Genomic DNA, 22,150 nt, shown 5'->3' on the forward strand with positions numbered 1-22,150 from the left:
GTTTATGAGGTGGTGAATTACCTCCTCTCCTCAGCTTTCCTGTAGATTAAAACTGATCAGAGTTCCCATGGGGAATATTCACGTTGCTCTTATGAAGTACAAAGGTTAGGGTTAGTGAAATGCAGCCATACGCCACTCTGTTCTAACTTTTGTACTTTCCATTTGTCCTGATGCAGTAGAACATTATCTCATTTACACCACATCCAACCGCTTAGCTTCTTTAAAGAATACTTGTTTGCCTGAGTGTTACCTTTTGTGTTGTAAAAGAATTTAACAAGATGATCAAGTGATTTTATAGGCAAGCTAGAAGGAATATTGAGAATTTGGTTTGTTTGGTTTTGAAGGTGACAAATAGCTGTACAGGACATGTCAACTGTCATTTCTTTAGTTTAGGGAAACTAGTCTCCATTTCTGTTGCCTGTTAAGCCATGACGGCAGCTCCTGAGCTCCATGTGTGTTCACCATCTGCGCTCTCTGGGCCAAGGTGAGTGTGTCACTGGAGCAAAGCAAACATGAGCCTGAGTAGAGGAACGCAGGTCAATATCGGACAGGCAGGAAATCCATAATGCCTCAGAGCCTTGGCTGGTTTATGCCTCAGCTAGTTTTTAACATATGATTGTGGATGGAATGAAACACTGATACTACAGACTGTTCATCTTTCCTTATGTAGTCCCATGGGCTAGCCATTTTTGTTCTGGGTGAAAATGTTCCAGTAAATGTTACTTGTCTGCCAGACAGGCTTTTTTTTTGAATTTGTAAAAAGTTTTCCTTGCAGTGTTTTGTGAAGCTTTCATTCCATCCTCTAACCACCGGCACACCAGAGCTGTCCCATAACTGCTCCACTCTATTCGTCCCATCTCCCTCCCCCCACTGCTTTTCCCTTCTTTTACTTTCCTCCTTGTTCCCACATGCATTACACTCTCAGCCTTCGCCCCGTCTCCCCCTTTCTCCTCCTCCTTCTCCTCCTCTTTCTCCTCCTCCTCCACCATCCTGACCCAAATTCAGCCATAACCCCACCCAATCAGGGATCACCCTCGATGATGTCACCCTACACACACACTCTTCCCCCTCCCAGCTCCTCTGAGAGGCCACGGCTCTGTTTTTTCCGAGATAGAGTTTCCATGGCCCTTTGTGTCCCAGCTGCCTGATCTCTGAGAGACTTACCCGAGCAATGAAGCCCAGTCACAGCACTGACCCAAGTTCAGTTTAGACTGACTTACCCTCTCAGTGAAGACATCTCAGTATCCTAACCCTCAACATCTGACAAGCACTTTCAAGTAAAGAGTATTTTTTTTTTTTTTGCAAATGAAGACTTTTATTTCTACCACAAAATAACTTAGAGCTTTAGAAGTGTCTGTATGAGTTTTTAATTGTTATTCTGTGTTCACATTAAGCACAACAGGCATCATCTGGTTTAAGGCTGTCAGAAGTCTCTTTGCCTGCCCTGCGCCCATGTTCCTGTACCTAGAGAGCCAGAAGCCCTGAGATAGACAGTATTTCATTTGAGGGTTAACAAATTCAGCATTTGGTCTTTTTAAAGTCTGCAGCCAGACAAACTCGATGAGGTGTAGAGCAGGAATTTGAATGATGTTAAAAAGCCTATTTAAACCCAGACCTAGAAAAGTAGTCATTCTCGTGTGAGTAGAAAGAGAGGGTATGTCCCTGGAGAGATCAGCGGTTGCCAGGCATTTCCCTTGACTTGCTTCCAAAGGAATGGGGATCCACTCAGCTCTAGGTTATTTTAAACCCGTGTTGTAAACCAAGTTTTCTGCAAAATAATGACTCACCAGCTCATTTAAATGTCCTTAAATGATCAAAAACAGATCCATGGACATATATTCCAGAAACTGCATTCCCATATGCTACTCTAGATGTGTGGCTGATTTAATAATGATGGTACTTCAATGATATTTGAATGTAGAAATGCACTCAAGCTCTGTTTGTCTCCTAACTATTTTCAAGTATTTTCCTGTCTGAAACTGGGTGCATCTGCCATCATCTACTATCTGCCATCTCTGAGGGATTAGGCTTTCTCTCCACACTGTGGCGAGTTTCCACACATCATTTCCCTATGCCGTCCTCTACACCCACAAATTCATCCATCCATTGTAGCCCAGGGAGACAGGGACGTGGAGGTAGAGCAATTAAGACGCTGTCACTCCTCACCAGCTGCCATTAGCTTTAAAAGCCCCAGTCTTCCAGTGTTATCACCTTTGCTGGAGGTTGGCACTGGAGGTTGGCGCTGCCCTGGCTCGCCATGTGTGCTTTGGATCCGCATCAAATTAATCCAGGAGCCTGTTTCAACATGGGTTGGAGGGGTTGGGGAGAGGGAGGTGCAGAGGGGGTTGTGGAGCGTGAACGCTGCCAAGTAAATGCCAGCAATGACATTATGGGGGGTTGTTTGTTGGGAAGGAAGCTGTCTTATTCTGCAGAGCTCAGGCGCCCTCTGCCCTGTCCTGCTCAGCCCTCTGTGCTCTGGTCAGCTGCAGCCCTGCTGATGGAGAGCCAGGGCCGCTGAGGCCTATCCAGCACAATGAGTTGGCATTTTAGTTGGTGGAAAAACCCTTATGTTGAGGAACACATTTGTGTGAGTGCGTGCGTGTGTGCGTGCGTATGGTTTGCTCTGTTTTGAAGCATAGCTCATATTGTTTGTTTGAACGCATGGATGGAAACTCTGATAAGCTTAGTTTTTACTAGCATGAGTTTACTACTGCTGAGCATGTTCATGACTCTCATGCTCTAATCCAGGACAGTGGTCACAGATCTACAGCTCTGTTTCTGGAAGTTGTTCTCATACCATGATCCTCTTTGTATCTCTTTGTTTCCATGTCGCTGTTTGACAACAACAGTTTGTTGTATTTAAGAGAGTAATGAAATTAAACATGGCTGTTGAGAGTTCAGTTGAATTTAAATGAATGAACAGGATTGGCATTAAGTTAAAGTGAATAAAAAAAAATGGTTTAGATTGATTGTATTGGTCTTAAAACAACACAATTGTATGTCGTCTGATTTGATTGAATTAATCTGAATGAGGATGTTTATTGGTGTCCTCTGACAGGTTGCTGGAGACGGACACCAAGTCCCTGCGCTCTGTGAATGGCTCACGGAGGAACAGCGGCTCCTCGCTGGTGTCCAGTTCCTCGGCCTCGTCGAACCTGTCCCATCTGGAGGAGGACTCATGGATCCTGTGGGGACGCATCGTCAACGACTGGGAGGAGGTTCGCAAGAAAAAGGAGAAACAGCTGAAAGTAAGCGCTGCACCAGTGGGAAGAGCTGGCTAGCCAAAATGGTTACATTGTAAAGAAATACATGAGCACAAAGCAATGAGGTGCTCAACTTCACCATAAAGTTTGGGGTGAGCATATAGAACTATAACAGTATACTGACTCTTGAGAGGGTTGACTTGTTAAATCGCATTGGATTCATAATGACTGGATTAAAAAGGGACTGTAAGTATCTGTAGAGGTAGAAGAACGTAGGCTTAATTGCATTTTGAAAAGCCAGCCACCACTGAAATCCAACCAGACTCTCTCAGGGCTTAATCCCTGTCTGGGAAGCCTTACTCGTGGGCATCCGGTGAAACCCGGGAAACGCTCCCGTGTTTTTTGTCATTGAAGAGAAACTTATGGCAAAGATAGCACAGCAGCTGTTACCCTCACCGACCCCCTCATCGCTGTCCTTGAACTGCTAGTGAGAGTGTGTTTATATTTAGCTGTGGCACTGTAAGTGTCTGAAGCCGTAGCTTTGATACTACGCAAGCCTCGCTGATGCCAGGACTGAAGATTTAGGAGCTTGCAGTCTGGAGGGAGTGTCTTGTTGAGCTGAAGAGTCTGCTATGTTTCATCACACATTCTAGAATTGAGCTGCTCCAGATAATGGTAGCCACAATATGACACACAAGGATTAGCAAGGATTTCAGTTTCTTTGTTTGTATTGTAATGTTATTTTATGTATACACAAACAACATCAAATGAAGAACTAGCTTCCATGGTATACATTGCTACACCTCACTGCAGATTTCTACTGTATTGTACCATCATGAGTTTAATATTTAATTCTTAAAAATAAAGGACTGGTCTGGATTGAAGGACTGGATTGCAGTGTTTGCAACAGGTCTCTTGTGGATGTAGCTTGCGGAAAGGGCCTTACCTAACTAGCTAAAGTTAGTCTGTATCTTTCTAACTGCCATAGCCCAAAGATAAAACAAATTATAATCTTTCTTGAATTTAATCAGGACAATTTTGCTACATTTTGCACAATAGTCAAGTTACGTGTGCTGAATACACTCTTGAGTCTTGTAGCTAACAACACAGCAAAGTTGCCGATTTCTTTTATAGAATTTAAAGCTACTACCAAAGTCAGAGAATGATTACACTAAAAAAGTGTTATCTGGTCTGTACCTGTAAAATATCCACCTTGTCCACATCTTACCAGAGAACGCCTCTCTCTCTTTCTCTCTCTCCCTGTCTTTCTCTGCATGAGCGATTGTCAGTAGAGCCTTCTCTCGATAGCAGAACAAACAGGTACATGGGCTGCCCACTAGGTAAAGTTTATGGGTCAAATGTAGCAAGTTGTACAACTTTCTGTGGAGCCATATATACAGTGCCCTCCACAAATATTGGCACCCCTAGTGAATATGAGCTAAACAGGCTATAAAAAAATATGTCTTTGCTGTTTATCCTCTCAGTCTTTCACTCGAAATATACACAAAAGTATAATTATTTATAGAAAAAAAAACACTGACATTAAATAAATATTTTCCCCCAAAACATGTATGCCACAATTATTGGCACCCCTTAATGTAATTTTTTGTGCAGCCTCCATTTGCCAAGATAATAGCTCTGAGTCTTCTCCTATAATGCGTGATGAGGTTAGTGAACACATGGCACGGGATCTGAGACCATTATTACATGCAGTATCTCTTCAGATCCTTCAGAATCTGAGGTCAACGTTTGTAGACTTGGCTTCAGCTCATCCCACAGAATTTCTATGGGGTTTAGGTCAGGGGACTGTGATGGCCATGGCAAAACCTTTATTCTGTGGTCGGTGAACCATTTTTGTGTATTTTTTGAGGTGTGCCTAGGATCATTGTCCTGCTGGAAGGTCCAACCACGGCCTATTTTCAGGCTTACTGGAGGGGGCTGTTAGGTTTTCATTTAATATCTGCTGGTATTTGATAGAGTCCATGATACCATGTATCCTAACAAGATGTCCAGGGCCTTTGGAAGAAAAACAGCCCCACAACATCAAAGATCCGCCACCATACTTCACATTGGGTATGGGGTGCTTTTCTATTTGGCTATCTTTCTGTCTAAGCCAAACCCACCTTTGATGTTTGTTGCCAAAAAGCTTTATTTTGGTCTCATCTGACTATATAACTCGGTCCCATTGAAAGTCTGACTTACATTTGGCAAACTGTAGGCGCTTTAGTTTGTTGTTGATTCTTAACATCTCCTGTCGCTTTAAACGTCTTAGTTATTTCCATGATAGTGGAAATGGGTATTTTCAACTGTTTAGAGATTTTCTTGTGTCCATTTCTTGATTTGTGCAGCTCAACAACTTTTCGTCGCACATCGTCACTGTGTTATTTGGGTCTTTCCCATAGTGATGAATGACTAATGGAATTTGGCCTGTGTCACCTCATATTTGTACGCCAGTGGAACTGGAAGTCATGGTTGACCTCATAAGAGTTCCTTATCAAACAGGTGAACTTAAAAATGTAAAATATGACTGGAAATATACTTCAGCTAGATTTTAATTAAAGATTTTTCTAGAGGTGCCAATAATTGTGGCACACATGTTTTGGGGAAAAATATTTATTTAATGTCAACAGTTTTTTTTTTAATTCAATACTTTTACTTCAATGAAAAGGTAAGATTTTTGTGAATATTTTGAGTGAAAAACCAAGAGGATTAAAAGCAAAGACATATTTTTTTATAGCCTGTTTAGCTCATATTCACTAGGGGTGCCAATATTTGTGGAGGGCACTGTACATACAATCCCACCATTTGTGTACAGAGGTTTTTCGTCCGTTATCAAACAAAACATACACACATCGTACACCCATTCTCTTCACAAATCTGAAAGCGAGTAAAATCAGCCTTAAAATCACTCAAACCCACTTAACGTTCTTTTGTCTTGTTATGGGTCGAGACACACCTTAAACTGGTCATATTAGCGTGTATATATTTAATTATTAAATTTTTTGCAATCAGCTGCCATGTTAGTGCGAATTTAACTTTGAACACAGACCTGACTAATCTGCTTAATGTGAAAAAGGATGAATAAATTAATTGACCATGTGCAGAGGTATGCATGTTTTCCTGGCAAGTATCTTTTCATAAATACGTTAAGCGTAGAAAAGTGCTCAGGATGATTTAAGTGCGTACACACCATTAATACATGTGGCCCTATATGTGTGGGAAACACTAGATTGTTTTGTATTCATTTGATGGCTCTTAGGTGGAGAATTGGTTGTTATGTTGATCTTATGATCTTATAAAATGCTGACTTGGTCTGTGGACAGCGATCTTCATTGTTATGATTTCTTAGCAGCAGGTTACCCCCGGTCAACGTCTTGAAGTAAGAGCACATGCCTCTTGTGTACTGGTTAACCAGCTGTGTCTGAGTGCATCACACATTATATTCTTTGTAAAAATCATGGTCAGTGTAGGCTCTGTGTGTCTCTGTGACTAAATCACATCAGCTAGATGAAGACTGTCAGCAATACCAGAAGAATAGGGAGGAGTGACTGTTTTGCTACATTGTTCTTGCTGAGCACACAAGAACATATACGGCAAGTTGTTAAACTCTTGTCTCCCCTGACTTGAGGCAGATGGGGGGAAAGTGCACTGACTGCAAAGTGTTTCTGTCGCGTCAGCACTCGAATCTTTCTCTCCGTCTTCAGAGTGTGCGAGATGAGCCTACCCTCCAGGGCTTCTTTGGGCCCCGTTAGCAATCATCTCCATTGACGTGCTTCAGAATGATGCCAACTGATCCAGGGCCTACCACTGCGTGCGTGTGTGAAAGAGAGAGTTAGAGTTAGAAAGAGCTTTGAGAGGAGCTATGATCACATAAGAAAAAGGCTGTTTTTCTAGCGGTGAGCTCTGTTTCTCGGATCTACTGACCCTCAGAACTCAGAGGTGAGAGTACCTCTGCTCAGCCCCGGCGAAAGAGCATATGTCCAGATACACAAAGCTCCACAGAGAGGAAGGATTACACCCTCACTCTTGCACTGACTCTCACTCAGGCTCCCCTCTGCGAGCTCACTATCCATATCACACTGTCTTCATGCCTTCTTAATTTTAATTCTTCCATCTCTTTTACCCCCAATGCATCTTGTTTTGTGATGTGGGTCCAGCGTGCTTGTTTCTTATTCTCCCTCTTTCTAACTCTCTCTCTCTGTCTCTTCTCCTTCCTTACATCCCCCCCTGTTCCCACACACACTCTTTCTCTCTCTCAGCCGCTCTTGATCTGGGCTCAGGAAAGGGCTTAATGCAGTCACGACAGACATACACCACAAAGGAAAACATTTGGCTCCGTGGAAGACATCTCTGCTGAGATTAGACTCCAGCGGTGTAAAAATTACATTATCATTCCCAAGGTGCCCCACTGTAAAAACACCGCAGTCAGACAGACTTGAATCCCCACAGTGATATTCAGCTGAGAGGATGACAGACTGGTTGCCTGAATGTGTGTGGTGTTCATGTAGGCAGGTCAGCCCAGGACTCTCAATCTGCTTATGATGAGTTTGGGTGTTTACATTACGCAGTAGATTTGACATCTATGCTCATATTCACAATGTCAATTAGTTCAAATGGAGACGCTATATTGATGTTGCATTTTAAATTTTAGTTTGCCATGATTAATTAATTTAAAGGTGTCTCAACACCCCTACTTACCTATGAAAAGTGTTTGTGCCGGCACACAGTTTAAGATTTACACATACCGTGCTGCAACATTTTTGTCTTTGTTTGGAAAATTGGATTCCACATTACATGGTGTCTCTTCCATGTTCTTATTGTGGAAATACAACCAGCTGCCTACTATGCAATCTTGTTTGTACATTTCTGACAAACTTACAGTGTATCTGGACTAAGTCTGTGTGTCGGTGCCTGTGTCTGTGTTGTTTTGCAGGAGCTGGTGCGACAGGGCATCCCTCACCACTTCCGGGCCATCGTATGGCAGCTGCTGTGCAGTGCCCAGAACATGCCCATCAAGGACCAGTACTCGGAGCTGCTGAAGATGTCGTCGCCCTGCGAGAAGCTGATCCGCCGCGACATTGCCCGCACCTACCCCGAGCACCAGTTCTTTAAGGAGAAGGACAGTCTGGGCCAGGAGGTGCTGTTCAACGTCATGAAGGTGAGACGGGCTAAGAGGGTGCATTGGGTGTGACAGAGGTTCACACTGAGGGGGGCTAAATCCTGTCCCCCGGCCCCAAGGTAGTTCACAAACTCTGAACACCGCTATCCAGCTGTTGAAGGCTGAAAGCACTAGGTAACTGTCAAGCACATTTAATGGGTTGAGGGGTGTGTGACACCTGCTCAGGAGGCTAGATCACCCAGAAGCAGGGGTTAGGCCTACATGAAATGGAAGTTGTAATACCCTAGGGGGAAGCAAATGAGAAAAACAAAGCAGTTAGAAGTGGATTAGAATGAGATGGCAGAAAAGTGTCTATCAAAACACTTTCGGTCTTCATCAAAACCGAGAGTACTTAATAACCAACAACCTATTACAGCATTTGACCAGACCGATTTCTCTTGTTTTTAGCGCACCAAACAAAAGGCAAGGCATCTCACAGAATCTGAAATCAAAAGGGTATTAGCAGGGCTTTTGTGCAAACAAGGGATTTAGCCCTTGCTGCCTAAGAGGTGTTTAAATCATCAGGGCTGGATAATATGCCTGGTTTAGGTTCTGCAGTTTTGACCCTGTTGGTTCTACCAGATTATTTAGTGCTGTGAGATATGATTGTGGGTTTGCTTCACTCAAATGTTTGTGTCTATGGAGTTAGAAAAGTTTCAGAACTCACAAACAAATGACACATGATTCACACATGCATTTCCTGTTTTACATATAAATGTCAACCCATTTAGCTGTTACATTTATTCACAGACTAACGAATGTGCATTTACAAACCACTCACCATTTGTGAACATCCCTGCATTTATTTTAAACTTTCCTGACACGGCTTTATTCACAAATGCATTTTTTTTTCTTCAAAAGGACATTCTATGCAGCCTATCAGATGTCTCTTACAATTTCAAGCAATCACATGAACGTAAAGGGTATGCCTGAATGTGACCAAATTGTGTTACATCTGCGCAGTGTCAAAGTTATGTAGACTACTACCCCCTAGAAGTAGAGCATTTACAGATCAAGCCGTGTCAGGAAAGTGTCAAAAATCCACAAATAAATGCAGGGGTGTTCACAAACGATGAGCGGTTTGTCACTGCATGTTCATTGGTCTGTAAATAAATGTAACCGTGTTTACATTTGTGAATCGCTTGACATCTGTACGTGAGTCAGGAAATTCATCTGAAGTCTCATAACACCATACACGCCCACTCGCTATGACTTGCAAAAAAAGGTGTTCTGTGTTGTTTGCAATGAAAGTGTTTTCTTGACTCCCCCTCACCCAAACACCCGCTGTGGTTTAGTTTGATTTTAGATTGCAGGCACAACTCTAGACTTTGAGAAAGAAAAAGCCGCAGCGCAGGGTTCACAGCTTTCTCTGGGTGAGAGCCGCAGGTTCAAGGACGGTTGCTTTTTTGGAACGTGTGAAGAAAGAAAATACCACAGTGCCACTTGTTGTCTTTTGGGTACGAGTCATCTACCTTTGGTTGTCAGCTTCCCCAATTTTTAAAGCCTTGTGTGCTTTCATGTCGGTGTACATTTGCCCTCTGCCATTCTATAACCGCAACTCAAGCGCTCGTGCTGTATTTCGGTGCCACAAAAGGAAATTTAAAAAGTACTTCAGGGAACCACTGAGCAGTATCTTCTCACTCCTCCCACCTCCCACCACCAGCCCAGAGCTAGGGAGGAGCAGCGGAGAAAGAAGAGGTTGTTGTGTGCCTCTCTGAGGGTTTCTAAGGCCCATTGGAATAATGTTGACTGCGGTTACACCTCGACCTGAATTATTCCCCAACAATGCAGTTTTTGTGTGTTTTTGCATGCTTATGGAAGAATGTGTGTGTGTGTGTGTGTGAGTGCATGATCCTCTCGCTTTGCGCTGAATGATTCATGGCTGGCCACTCACTCACTCATTCGGTCACTTCCTGTCTGCAGGCGTACTCTCTGGTGGACCGAGAGGTGGGCTACTGCCAAGGCAGCGCTTTCATCGTGGGTCTGCTACTCATGCAGGTAATGCAGTTACTCACACTCACATACACACTCTCATGTAGACACACACTCACATACATACTCTCCTGTAAACACACATAGACAAGACACATACATCAGGGGGGTATTCCGGAAAGCAGGTTTAACAACCTCTAACCCTGAACCGAGAGTTGATGAACCCAAAGATGGAAACGGTTCCAGAACAGCTGATCTGAGTTATTTACTGTGAGTTAAGCGTGTCCTCAACAGCTATAAAAAGCCATCATCAATGGAGCTCCAATACTACGAGTCACCCTGGCAACCAGCGAGTAAGCCAGGTCGTACTGTTTCACCCCATTGGTGTTAGAAGTTCTGATACGTGCTATATGATATGTGCTGGCATATGAGCACATTTCCTAGTGGGGAAAAAAGCAACACAGCTGCAGACCTCTGTGAAGCTGGTTCCCCATGTCTTCAAGAAATAAATTAAAGTATTGCTGTCCGCTTGTGCCGTAAAAATCATTGTTTGTGCCGTTAAGGGTTTTAATTTAATACTTACATTTTTCTGGCCAGTGACTTACAAATGTCTCCAAACCCTAACAGCACAATTTAAATTTTCTGCATGAGTTTGAATGTGGTCTATTCATGTAACATTTAACCAAACTTTCTTTTAAAAGGCTACAGGTTAAAAAGTGTTTTATTATTGAAGAAAAAAAAATATTTTAATTTCCAAAATGGTAACGTTCAACTAGGTACTTATAATGTTAATATTGCACATCTTCTTGGGGTCTCGAAATCCTATCCCTACGTATAAGGCTATGCTAATAAATGCAAATAAATGAATGTGGCTACAATATCGAGGAAAGGGCACCCCATATTCAATAGCTGCTCAGCTGTAGGGAGGAAATTAAAGAAAGAAATGTTAAAGAGCCCCTGCCAGCGGGCAGGTTAGGTTCACATGGTAACCGACCCAGAGTTTGAGTTACTTCTCTTTCTGGAATGGACCACCCTGAGTTGCTCTCATCTGGGTGAACAAACTCAGCATTTTATCAAAACCTGTTTTCTGGAATACCTCCCAGAACACAAACACTAAAACACAAGCAAGCAAACAAACAAATAAACAATTACCCTCTGACAGCTGATCAAACAGTAATTCGAAGGCAAATACTGAAATGTGCACAGGCAGGCAATCCTGGGCAGACAAGTGAGAGAGTATTGAGCCCTTTTTATTTGTTTAGTTTTTTACAGTGTTAGAGTGCTATTGACTTTAATTTAAGCATCTATGGTTTTGGTGTCTGTGTGTGTGTGTGTGTGCGTGCGTGTGTGTGTGTGTGTGTGTGTGTGTGTGTGTGTGTGTGTGTGTGTGTGTGTGTGTGTGTGTGTGTGTGTGTGTCTGGGAGGGCAGTTGGTGGCGCTGGCAGAGGGAGAAAACAGTTGATGTAGCTTTGACGTCATATTGTTCAGATGGGCTTTTGTTACTAAGGCTGAGTTTATTGTGTTTGTGGAGATTCTGAGAGCTTTTACTGTGTGACTGAGGGAAGGGAATTGTGTGAGAGTGTTTGAGTGTGTCATTCAGCCAGTCTGATGCAGTTGTGGTGGTTATTATTAGTTAAAGTGATAGCTACTTTCTGTGACACAGATTTTGACTGAGAGTGCACATATTTTTATTTCAGACAGACAATGAGAGATGGCCAGTGTTTTTTGCCATTCGTTTTATTGTGCCATTTTTACACAGGGTGTGGTGGTTTATGCTGTTATATGTTTGCATGTACTCTGCTAAAGGGTGTGTGTGTGTGTGTGTGTGTGTGTGTGTGTGTGTGTGTGTGTGTGTGTGTGTGTGTGTGTGTGTGTGTGTGTGTGTGTGTGTGTGTGTGTGTGTGTACGGACATCTGGGTTTTTCCTGTGTGCGTGTGTGTGTGTGCACAGATGCCAGAGGAGGAGGCCTTTTGTGTGTTTGTGAAGCTGATGCAGGACTACAGGCTGAGGGAGCTCTTCAAACCCAGCATGGCAGAGCTGGGTCTCTGCATGTACCAGTTTGAGTGCATGATCCAGGTAAGAGCTTCCTGGAGGCGTTCCCTTCTCATGTTACTCTCCGTGTGAACACTGTTAATAAACGCAGCGCTGCAGAGATCCTGTTTGGCACTGTGCCTCTGAAACAGCTTGTTTAAGTGAAACAGAGATGCCATGCAAATTATGCCCAAGAATATCTCATACGCCTCTACTGTATGCAAACACACACTCAGTAAGCAATGAAGCAGAAATGTGTATCTCCTTCCTCTTCCCCGCTGCAATTTGTCTGTTTTCAATTCACTTGAATCCTGTATTCTCTGTCTTACTCCTTTTCCTGTCCCCTCCACCCACTACCCCTCCTTTCTTCTCTCCTTTTTCTCCCTCTGTATACATTTGTCCTTTCTTTTTCTTTCTCTTAATCTCAATCCCTCTCTTTCCATTTGTCTCTCTCTTCATCTCTGTTTCTTTGCCCCCCCCCCTTCTTCTCTGTCTCACTTCTGTGGTCTGTGGCCCCCTCAGGAGCATCTCCCGGAGCTCCATCTGCACTTCCAGGCTCAGAGCTTCCACACCTCCATGTACGCCTCCTCCTGGTTCCTCACCATCTTCCTCACCTCCTACCCCCTGCCCGTCGCAACCAGGATATTCGACATCTTCATGTGTGAGGTGCGATTGACATGCAATACACCCACACATACACACAATGCTCGTTTGCACAAATAGTCTCTGCAACTAGCTTTTGGTGCCAGCGTAATGGAAATATATCTAAACAAGTGTTCCTTGTCTAATATCCACAAATTATCCATGTTGTCTTATCTATGTTATCTGTGTTCCCTGATACACAGATGCTCACACACTCATGTGTATATATACAGCCTCCACAGATACATTTGATATACTCCTACGCTGTGTGCCTAATAATCACATAAAATCTATTTGCTACCACCAGCATCCTCAATCCGCATGCTATTTGCAAACTCTTAGGACTGGTATTTGTCTGTCATCAACTCTTCCGGCACCTCAGCTGTTTGGCTGAAATGTGATGTGAGAGACTTCTGCCCTCTGCTGGAGAGTTGATGCTACAGCGGCAGATTTGGTCCTGTGCCAGGCCTTTGACCTGTGTCTGTGCCAGGCCTTTGACGTGTGTCTGTGTCTGCAGGGTCTGGAGATTGTGTTCCGTGTGGGTCTGGCTATCCTGCAGATGAACCAGGTTGAGCTCATCCAGCTGGATATGGAGGGAATGTTACAGGTACTGGCAGCAGATTTGTTCCATTTGTTTTTAATGTGTGTGCTGCCCTGAAGTTGAACTTTTATTTTTTGGTTTTGCACTGTTACCAACAATGAGTTACTATTATTCTTTTTTTTTCTTGTTTTGTTGTACAATGTGCTTTAAATTTGAGATCCCCAAATAGGCGCATTGCACATGGTCATTATTACTTGTATGACATCAACAAAATAAGTCTTTCCAGCTAGACATGTCCTTAATTCATTTCTTAACGTGTTTGTGTATACGTCCATGTTTTGCAGCACTTTCAGAAGGTCATTCCCGCTCAGCTAGAAAGCGGCCCTGACAAAGTCATCCATGCTGCTTACCAAGTCAAATATAACGCCAAGAAAATGAAGAAGTGAGTTTCTCCATCTCTCTCCAGCTCTTTCTCTCTTGGCACGCTTCTCTGTCATCTAGCAGCCTGCCTTGGCTCACACCGGGCTTTAATTAAAGCTGAAGTTAAGAGTGGTTTAGGAGAGGCAAGGAGAAGAAAAGGAAAACAAACGGGAGTAAATGGCCATGTCCACTCGCAGTACTGTTGTACTCATCCATTGTGTAGACACACTTACGATAAACAAATAGCTGCATTGTGTTTGTGTGTTTTATCAGTCAAAGTGTCCCATTACAGGCAAGTACAGGATGTGTGTGTCGCTAATGTTGCCTCCCATCGCTTGACTTGATGAGCAGTGGTTCATGTTGCTTTGCTTGTCTTCTGTGAGCTCATATGCCATGTGTTGTGACTGCAGACTGGAGAAGGAGTACACTACCATCAAAACCAAGGAGATGGAGGAGCAGGTGGAGATCAAGGTTAGTCTGAGCAAGAAAGTGAAGTTTCAAAATGAAGCTACTAGAAACCATACTCATATTACAAAACCAAGTAATTTTTCTTAAAACACGTACAATTTGGGTGTTTATTCGCAGTACAGTGAGTAGAATCACTAGTAGATGTTCCCAGAACAATGACTTCCTCATCATTTGTATGACTAAATATGAAAAAACAGCATGTTCCTGTTAGAGCCATACGCATGGTGCATAGGTGACCGATAGTTTGCCTCAATTTGTCCCCTCTGAACCTGCTTTAATCTGATGTCCATGGTATGGAAATCTTTTCTGTGTGTGTTTGTGTTTTGTGTGTTCCCCCTGTGTGTATTTGTGTAACGGATCCCCTTAATGTATGGGTGTTTTTCCCTTCCTCCACCACAGAGATTGCGAACAGAGAACCGGCTCCTGAAGCAGAGGATTGACACACTGGAGAAGGTGAGGAAGGAAAAGGGAGTAAAAGACAGAGCAAAAGACAGAGCCATGCTTCAGTTCACTTGGACAAATTGGTCAGTCTTTTAAATCCACCTCTGTTGGATCCATTATGTTCCTGGAACACTTGAGTTTTCTTTTCTATCATGTTTGGGGGTCAATTCAAAATCAGGGTCCATCCATCCACTGCATGGCAGCACACTATACCTCATTTACGTCGTCTTCATCCTAACCGACGTCAACGCTTGCCCGGACATCACCTGTTTATCACACTCACACCTGGCTCACTGTTCACAGGCTCTGAATGTATAAAACCTGCATATGCCATGGGTACTAAGCTGTTCATTCTTCAATTGTGTGTGTGTGTCTGTGTGTGTGAATGACCGTGTGGGATGGAGAATAAAAAAGGTGTTTCAGACACATTTTTTATTTGATGAAGCGCTGAAAGTGCTTGAGCTTTCTGTGTTTGGGCTCAGATGACTTGGATGTGCAGTTTGACAGGCAGCTGTAGAGTGCTCCTGTGGGTTTCATCAGATCCTGATTGTTTAGTGTTGTTCATCCCCGCTGGGGTATGTTCACAGACACATGCTCACTAGTTAACTGTGGCTCTGACGACTTATGGAAGACGAGTCTGACTGCAGGGCTAAAGTGCTGAGAACCAACTCAAATTCCTGGTTCCTGAGCAGTAGCTCATTCAGCATCTAAAGTGTAACTACTTAATCAAGGTCTGAGTGTAAGTTTTCTTCAAATGGTGAGACTGCTAACTAGCTGGCTTTTGAAAGCTGGGTTAATCTGTTGAGCTTGGACTAATGGCAGGCCTCTCCAGCAGGAGGAAGTTGTGCTGTAATCATATGATCACTGCGCTGCATGCTGTCAAGCTGTCCTGTTTGCTTGTGCGTGCATGGCCGTTCTCACCACCACCGCTTCCGTTACCCAAAGGAACGGGCGCTCCCTGGTATGACACACCAGCTTTTACTCCTGTGCCATCCTCTCATCCTCTCATGATGCTTCGGCTCCAGCCAGGGACCGGGGACGTCAGCCTCCTGGCCCCCCCTACCAACCCCCCTCCCTAACACCAACACTATTTCATTCTGTAAATCATCCTGATGTCTTAATGGCTCGTGCTCTAACCAAACTGCATGGGGAAGCTATCTGAGCAAAGGCAATCGATAACCACGGACACTGGAGTATGTAACCCTCGATACATGAACAACAAGCACGGCACCAGAAACCTCTGCCTCTGGAGGCATTTCGTACTTCTCTGTAACCCTTAATTCTAATCGGTGACCTTTCACCCCTGCCCCTGCTCTTTGTATCTCATTCCTCTGTTTCTATTTTCCTGTGCTTTGCAACTTCTCACAAGCACGCTTTTTCACACATTTTTTTTGCTCTTTTTTCCGCCAAGTCACTGCTGCACCCTCTTTCACATACACATGCACAGTCACTGTCTTCAGGACCGGTTCCCTTATCTAACCCTCTTCCGCTGGACAGTTTGAAATATCCGTTTTTTCTTTTTTGAGAATTGTGTTTGAATTTGGTTCGACTCTATAATCAAAAGGCAAAGAGAAGAGGGGTAGATAAAGGAACGTACTGCAGTTTTTTCTGTCATATAAATTTAAATATGTTGTATGTTGTCTTTGTTTTTATCTTTTCCTATTTAAAGAAGTGTCTCTATGCTTTCTCTCTCTCTCTTTTGTGCAACGTCTTGTGTATTTCTTCTTCCTCTGTTTTTTTTTAGGAAAGCGCTTCCTTGGCAGATAGATTGATCCAGGTATAAATCTCTTTTTTTCTTTCTCACTTCACTCTCTCAACCTCTTCTCATCTAACCTTCCCCTATCTTTTTTTCCCCTGGTATTATCTGTGTTCTGTTGCTTGCCTCAAATCTGCATGCCCACAGTCAATCACCCCGTAAAAGAGAAATCACAGAGGACCCTGGCTTGCTGTTGTACAACTCATTAGGAGTGTTGCCCTGTGGCTCCACACACTCGGGAGTTGAGGGCCAACTGTTTTATGCACCAAACCACCGGCTCACCATGCCAAGCCTAATAACTGCATGCCCAAAATTTTGGACGCATGAAATCTAACCCGATCCAAATCGGCAACAGCCAAAGACCCCTTTTTACTGCCGGGAGGCAAGAAAAGGCTTAAAAGCAAGCAAGAGAAGAATGGCCATTTCACACTTAAACTCCCAAGTTCTGCTTGTTTTTTTTATTATTTATTATTATGATTTATTTTTACATGTTTGTTTTCTCCCTCGGCCATCCGTCCGTTCCTCATCTCTCCATCACTCGCCCGACTCCCTTTTTCACAAACATACATGCACCCATCAACAAACCTACACACACACACTTGATGACTTTCCTCTCCCACACCTTGGTTGCCCATCCCCCTTCATCCATCCCCCCCTCCTTCCTTCCCGTGGCCTAAAAGGGGCAGGTGACTCGAGCCCAGGAGGCGGAGGAGAACTACCTGGTCAAGCGGGAGCTGGCTACGGTCAAACAGCACAGCGAGGAGGCCTGTGCTCAGCTGGAGCAGGCCCACAACACCATCCGATTGCTCCAGCAGCAGCACCAAGGGGTAAGCACCTCCGCAGTGTCACAGCGCCCATCTAGAAGACTCACGGAGAGCTCAACTCGAAATGACGGTTCTTTATGAGTCAAGTGCAAAATGGGAAGTCACTGGTGAAAGTGATTTGCCGTTGTTCCTCCATGATGCTCTTGTCACTTTTTGAGAGTATTGTTGTGTGGGCTTCTGCTCTTGTTGCTCTTTCTGCAGAGTTTTGTGGTTAATGTCTAAGAGGATGAGTTGCATTTTAGTCAGAGTTTTTCGATTCAAATGCGGCTTGCAAACTGCAGTTGAAAGTTCCTTTCTCTCTGCTTCAGGCAGGGGATTTATGAAGTTTCACGTGTGTAATGTTTTTATTTTATGAATGTAGCCATTTCACATTGGACATGTTTGTAAATACATTCAAACCTGCTTCTGAGGAGGGGGGGTGCATGTTGCTCAGCAACAGAAAACACACTCACTTCAATATTCTCATGTTTTTGCATGAGTGCGTCAGTGTTGTGTTATTGTTTCTGGCAGCTCACACTTGGTACCGCTGCCTGCTTGAACGGCAGACTTCAGATCAGAACGTGAGTGGCGGCATTGCACCGACATGAACTTGTTTTGGCTTGTTACAATGCATAAGGCCTCATGAATATGCAATGAGACGCGCTTAGCCACTTCTGGCGCTCGTTTGGATGGTATCAAGCGGGCCACGGGGTGGAATAAAAAGCCTGATTAAGTATTGATACGCTGGCTGCCAGGGCGTTCGCAGCATAATGTGTTGTATGTCATAAAAGGGTGTTTAAGCAGCTGTTTAACATAATGTAGCTTGCTGCTGACTTGTGTCGCCAGACCCTCCATTACACATATGCAAACAGCCTGTGGAAGGGGTGCTGAGTGCGTTGTTGAAGGCTTTGTATGCAGCTCCCTGCGCATTAAATATGAATGAAATGAGGGGTACATGCAGCTGTAGAAAAGGCTGGTCTGTGGGTGAGAGAAAAGCAATGCCCTCAGAACTGCCACGTGCAGGTGAGTTTGCTTTATTATTAGCTCTACATTGGGCTCCTAAGTGGTATAAAAATGATTATAACAATTTTAGTCTTCTCTCTCTCACTCTCTCTCTTTCTGTCTCGTTCTCTCTATCGCTCCCCCCCTCTCTGTCTGTCTCACTCTAATATGTATTATATATTTCTCTCTTTTTTTCCATCTCCTTCCGCCCACTGTGTCTGTCTCTTTTGCTACTCATCTCTCTCCCTCTCCCTGTCGTCTACTCTCCTGTCTCCCCCCCCCCTCTCTGTCTCTGTCTTTCTCTCTCTCTCTCTCTCTCTCCCACTCTCTCTCTCTCTCTCTGTCAGAAGGGGAACTTCCGTTACTCGGAGGACTTCATCCTGCAGCTGGAGACTGAGCTGGTTCAGGCTCGGCTCAAGGAGGCGGAGTCGCAGTGTGCCCTCAAGGAGATGCAGGACAAGATGCTGGACATGGAGAGAGTGTGTTCCTTTTTCAAGTCAAGCAACTGCTCTGTTGTAGCTTATGTCTATGAGTACATTGACAAATTGATGATGGGAAACGACTGAGATGTGAAGTGTAGTGAGTGATGTGTAGATTAACATCATTATTGCCATGGCAATATATAAGGCCCTCCTTAGAGAGAGACATCCCATATCCACTGAAAACTATTATGTGGTGGAAAAGCCAAACTTGTGCAATTATATTAACCTCCTAATATATCATTTTAAATTCCATAGGGACTAAATCACTAAATCACCAAATTCTGAACAACCTAACTCCAGTGGCACAAGACCCAGTTGACACTATGCTCTGTGTGCGTGTGTGCGTGCGTGTGTGCGTGTTTCAGAGGAACTCCTCATTGCCGGAGGAGAACAATGTGGTGCAGCTGCAGGAGGAGCTGATCGGGGTGAAGCTGAGGGAGGCTGAGGCTCTGACCGGACTCAAGGAGCTTAGACAGCAGGTCCGAGACCTGGAGGAGCACTGGCAGGTTAGCACACACACACACACACACACACACACACACACACACACACACACACACACACACACACACACACACACACACACACACACACACACACACACACACACACACACACACACACACACACACACTTTCTCTCTCACACACACACACTTTCTCTCTCACACACACACACACTTTTCTCTCACACACACACACACACACTTTATCAAATATTTTGCACATACAAACATGAGTCAAGATAGTATACAACTATTTCTTGCAACTGTTACAAACATCTTATTCTGTTTCTTAAACTATGAGAGTATAACATGAGTCTGATCACCTGGCCCTGCATGGGTGTATACGTCTGCAGAGGCACTTGGCGCGGACGGCAGGCCGCTGGAAGGACAGCCCACGGAAGAACACGGTGAGCGAGCTCCAGGACGAGCTGATGAGTGTGCGGCTGAGGGAGGCGGAGGCCCAAGCAGAGCTCCGAGAGACACGCCAGAGGATGCTGGAGCTGGAGACACAGGTAGAACCCTCACACACGCCGGACCCCTACTCACACACTCACATGCTCATAAATGGAAAAGCAAAGCGAAATGTAAACTCGTATGTGGGTATGCACATTCATTTAATTCACTTAGATTTGCAAATTCTCACAATACTGTACGTCTGCATACAAGTCATGCTCTCATGCAAACACATTGTACTCGCAGTGGGATTTGCTTTTGCAGCATGACTTAATTTGTGATGTCAAGCCATGACCAATAGAGGGCAGCAGATATCTAACATCAGTTGATCTCAGCAGCTCCTGCTTAAAGCTCCTATATGTTTTTTTAATACTCCTGTTACTGTACTTTTACTGTAAAACACAGAATTCACTATAATTGAGTCAAAATGTTCTTTCCCTGCCCTGCCATATTGCCCTGGGAAACAGAACCAGATCCATGGGAACCACCTGCGGCGAGCTGAGCTTGAGTCCCGAAACCTTCAGGAGCGTCTTCAGGGCCTGACCAGTCAGAACAAAGAGCTGCTCTCCAAGCAACAGGAGGTCAAGCGCAAGCTGGCTGAGATCGAGTGCAAGGTGAGGAGCCGCCACCCACCACACAACCCTCAAGCTGCCCTCATGACAACTGGCTAGCACCTGGCAGCCCATTTCAGCTCTCACCTCTGTCAAAACGTCCCTCTTTGCAAGACAGCAAGCAGACATGCAAACAGATTTCCTGAGAAGCCTGGTCTAGTGCAAGACTTTGTGATTGCATCAAATTCTTTTGTACCGCACCAGAGGAAGCAGTAGGCTATTGTCAAATACTTGGCTCCATTGAAGTCTGTTGAAGGCCTGTTCTGATGCTTTCGAACATGGACGGCTTCAATCTAGTTTTGCTCTCTTAAAGCACAACAAAAACTTCGAACATGGACATCACTGATTTTCGTCAACCGTATGTAACTGTGTTAAGTGTTGGTTTTGAAATTGACCTTGTGACCCATTGCTGATGCAAGTCAACAGCAGCAGCATCAGCAGCCGTGGCATCCGTAGCCCTCTGTGCAGAGCCTTCAGTGTCCACACTGCTTTCTTTCTGTGCTGCTGGCTTCTGTGATTGCAAGCAGATATTTCCCCATACTTCCTCTCAGTGAGTCTGTAGAAAGATAACCCACGGCTCTGTTATCTGATGCCCTGCCTCTGCACCAGATGAGAATCAGGGCCAGCCGGGAAGAAAGAAAAAAAGGAAGTGTCTAGGTTCTGCTTTTAACTTTATTTTCTTAGCTTTTTCTCTTTCCATTTTTTTTTTTTGCACATCCATCATGTCCCACTGCACGTCTCCATGGCGTGGTCAAAACACTTTGTTGCTCTTTCAGCAGCAACTTTATGACTACTGATAATATCTGTGCATATCCCAGCAGCACATTTGTAGAAATACGGAGATGGGTGTTTTATGCTTTCTCATTTTCTCATTCTGTTTCCCACGCTGTTTTTCCCTTCCCTCCCTCCCTCCTTTCCTCCCCCCCCTCATTGCTCCACCCCCCCACCACCACTTCGGTAGAACAAAGAGGAGGTGATGGCGGTGAGGTTGCGAGAAGCGGACAACATCGCAGCCATGGCTGAGCTCCAGCAACACATCTCTGAGCTGGAGATTCAGGTACTGCTCCCTCATTCTCTCTTTCCCCTTCAGCCCTGCAAACACACACACACGCACACACGTACACACACATACACACACACACACACGCGCACACACACACACACGCACACGCATACACACACACATACACACACACACACGCAATCACGCACTCTTCACATCGCTACAGGCCTTTCGGTTCACACAGACCACCGCAATCACAAGTCTCACACGTCACACTTTTCACAGTCCTCGCAGTCAGAAGTCTTACAGTCTTTGCTGTACCACTGTTTAAAAGTCCTTCAGCCTCTGCTGCTGATATTGAAGTCTATCAATGTATAGTACCAATTCCTGTCACTGTTGCAGTGTACAGTCTTTTCAGTTCAGTCCAATATAGTCCAATTCCCGACTGTAACAGAAACAGCTCCTCTCAGAAAAAGAGGCCCCCTATCAGAAATGGTGGTAAAACAGATGTTGAAATGAGTTTGGAAGTATGCAAGGTGTCGTAACATTCTTATACTGCTTTGTTTTTTTATTTTATTTTAAGAAATAATAATATTTTTTTTATTTTCTTGCATGCATGCATGCATACTTTGCATGTGTACATGGACATTGCTGTGTTAAGTATTGGTACTTTCAGTTGTATCACTTTGGGTATGACCA

The 22,150-nt window shown here is 44.3% G+C and overlaps 1 protein-coding gene across 5 annotated transcripts in view; it reads left to right on the plus strand.

Annotated features, from left to right (window-relative positions):
• Positions 1 to 22,150, plus strand: part of evi5b (ecotropic viral integration site 5b) — a 57,518-nt gene that overhangs the window by 21,604 nt on the left and 13,764 nt on the right. For 4 of the 5 annotated variants that reach the window (XM_080832790.1, XM_080832794.1, XM_080832791.1 and 1 more), the window contains exons 3-18: positions 3,059 to 3,248; positions 8,137 to 8,361; positions 10,285 to 10,359; positions 12,244 to 12,369; positions 12,847 to 12,990; positions 13,484 to 13,573; positions 13,852 to 13,949; positions 14,338 to 14,398; positions 14,795 to 14,848; positions 16,581 to 16,613; positions 17,273 to 17,419; positions 18,745 to 18,876; positions 19,245 to 19,385; positions 19,738 to 19,896; positions 20,305 to 20,451; positions 21,410 to 21,505. In XM_080832790.1, the coding sequence (XP_080688916.1) occupies positions 3,059 to 3,248; positions 8,137 to 8,361; positions 10,285 to 10,359; positions 12,244 to 12,369; positions 12,847 to 12,990; positions 13,484 to 13,573; positions 13,852 to 13,949; positions 14,338 to 14,398; positions 14,795 to 14,848; positions 16,581 to 16,613; positions 17,273 to 17,419; positions 18,745 to 18,876; positions 19,245 to 19,385; positions 19,738 to 19,896; positions 20,305 to 20,451; positions 21,410 to 21,505 (1,918 nt within the window). The remainder of the gene's footprint in view (positions 1 to 3,058; positions 3,249 to 8,136; positions 8,362 to 10,284; positions 10,360 to 12,243; positions 12,370 to 12,846; positions 12,991 to 13,483; positions 13,574 to 13,851; positions 13,950 to 14,337; positions 14,399 to 14,794; positions 14,849 to 16,580; positions 16,614 to 17,272; positions 17,420 to 18,744; positions 18,877 to 19,244; positions 19,386 to 19,737; positions 19,897 to 20,304; positions 20,452 to 21,409; positions 21,506 to 22,150) is intronic. The other variant, XM_080832793.1, reaches the window with a different exon arrangement.

The sequence above is a fragment of the Sprattus sprattus genome (assembly GCF_963457725.1).
Source record: "Sprattus sprattus genome assembly, chromosome: 2".
Classification (NCBI taxonomy): Eukaryota; Metazoa; Chordata; class Actinopteri; order Clupeiformes; family Clupeidae; genus Sprattus; species Sprattus sprattus.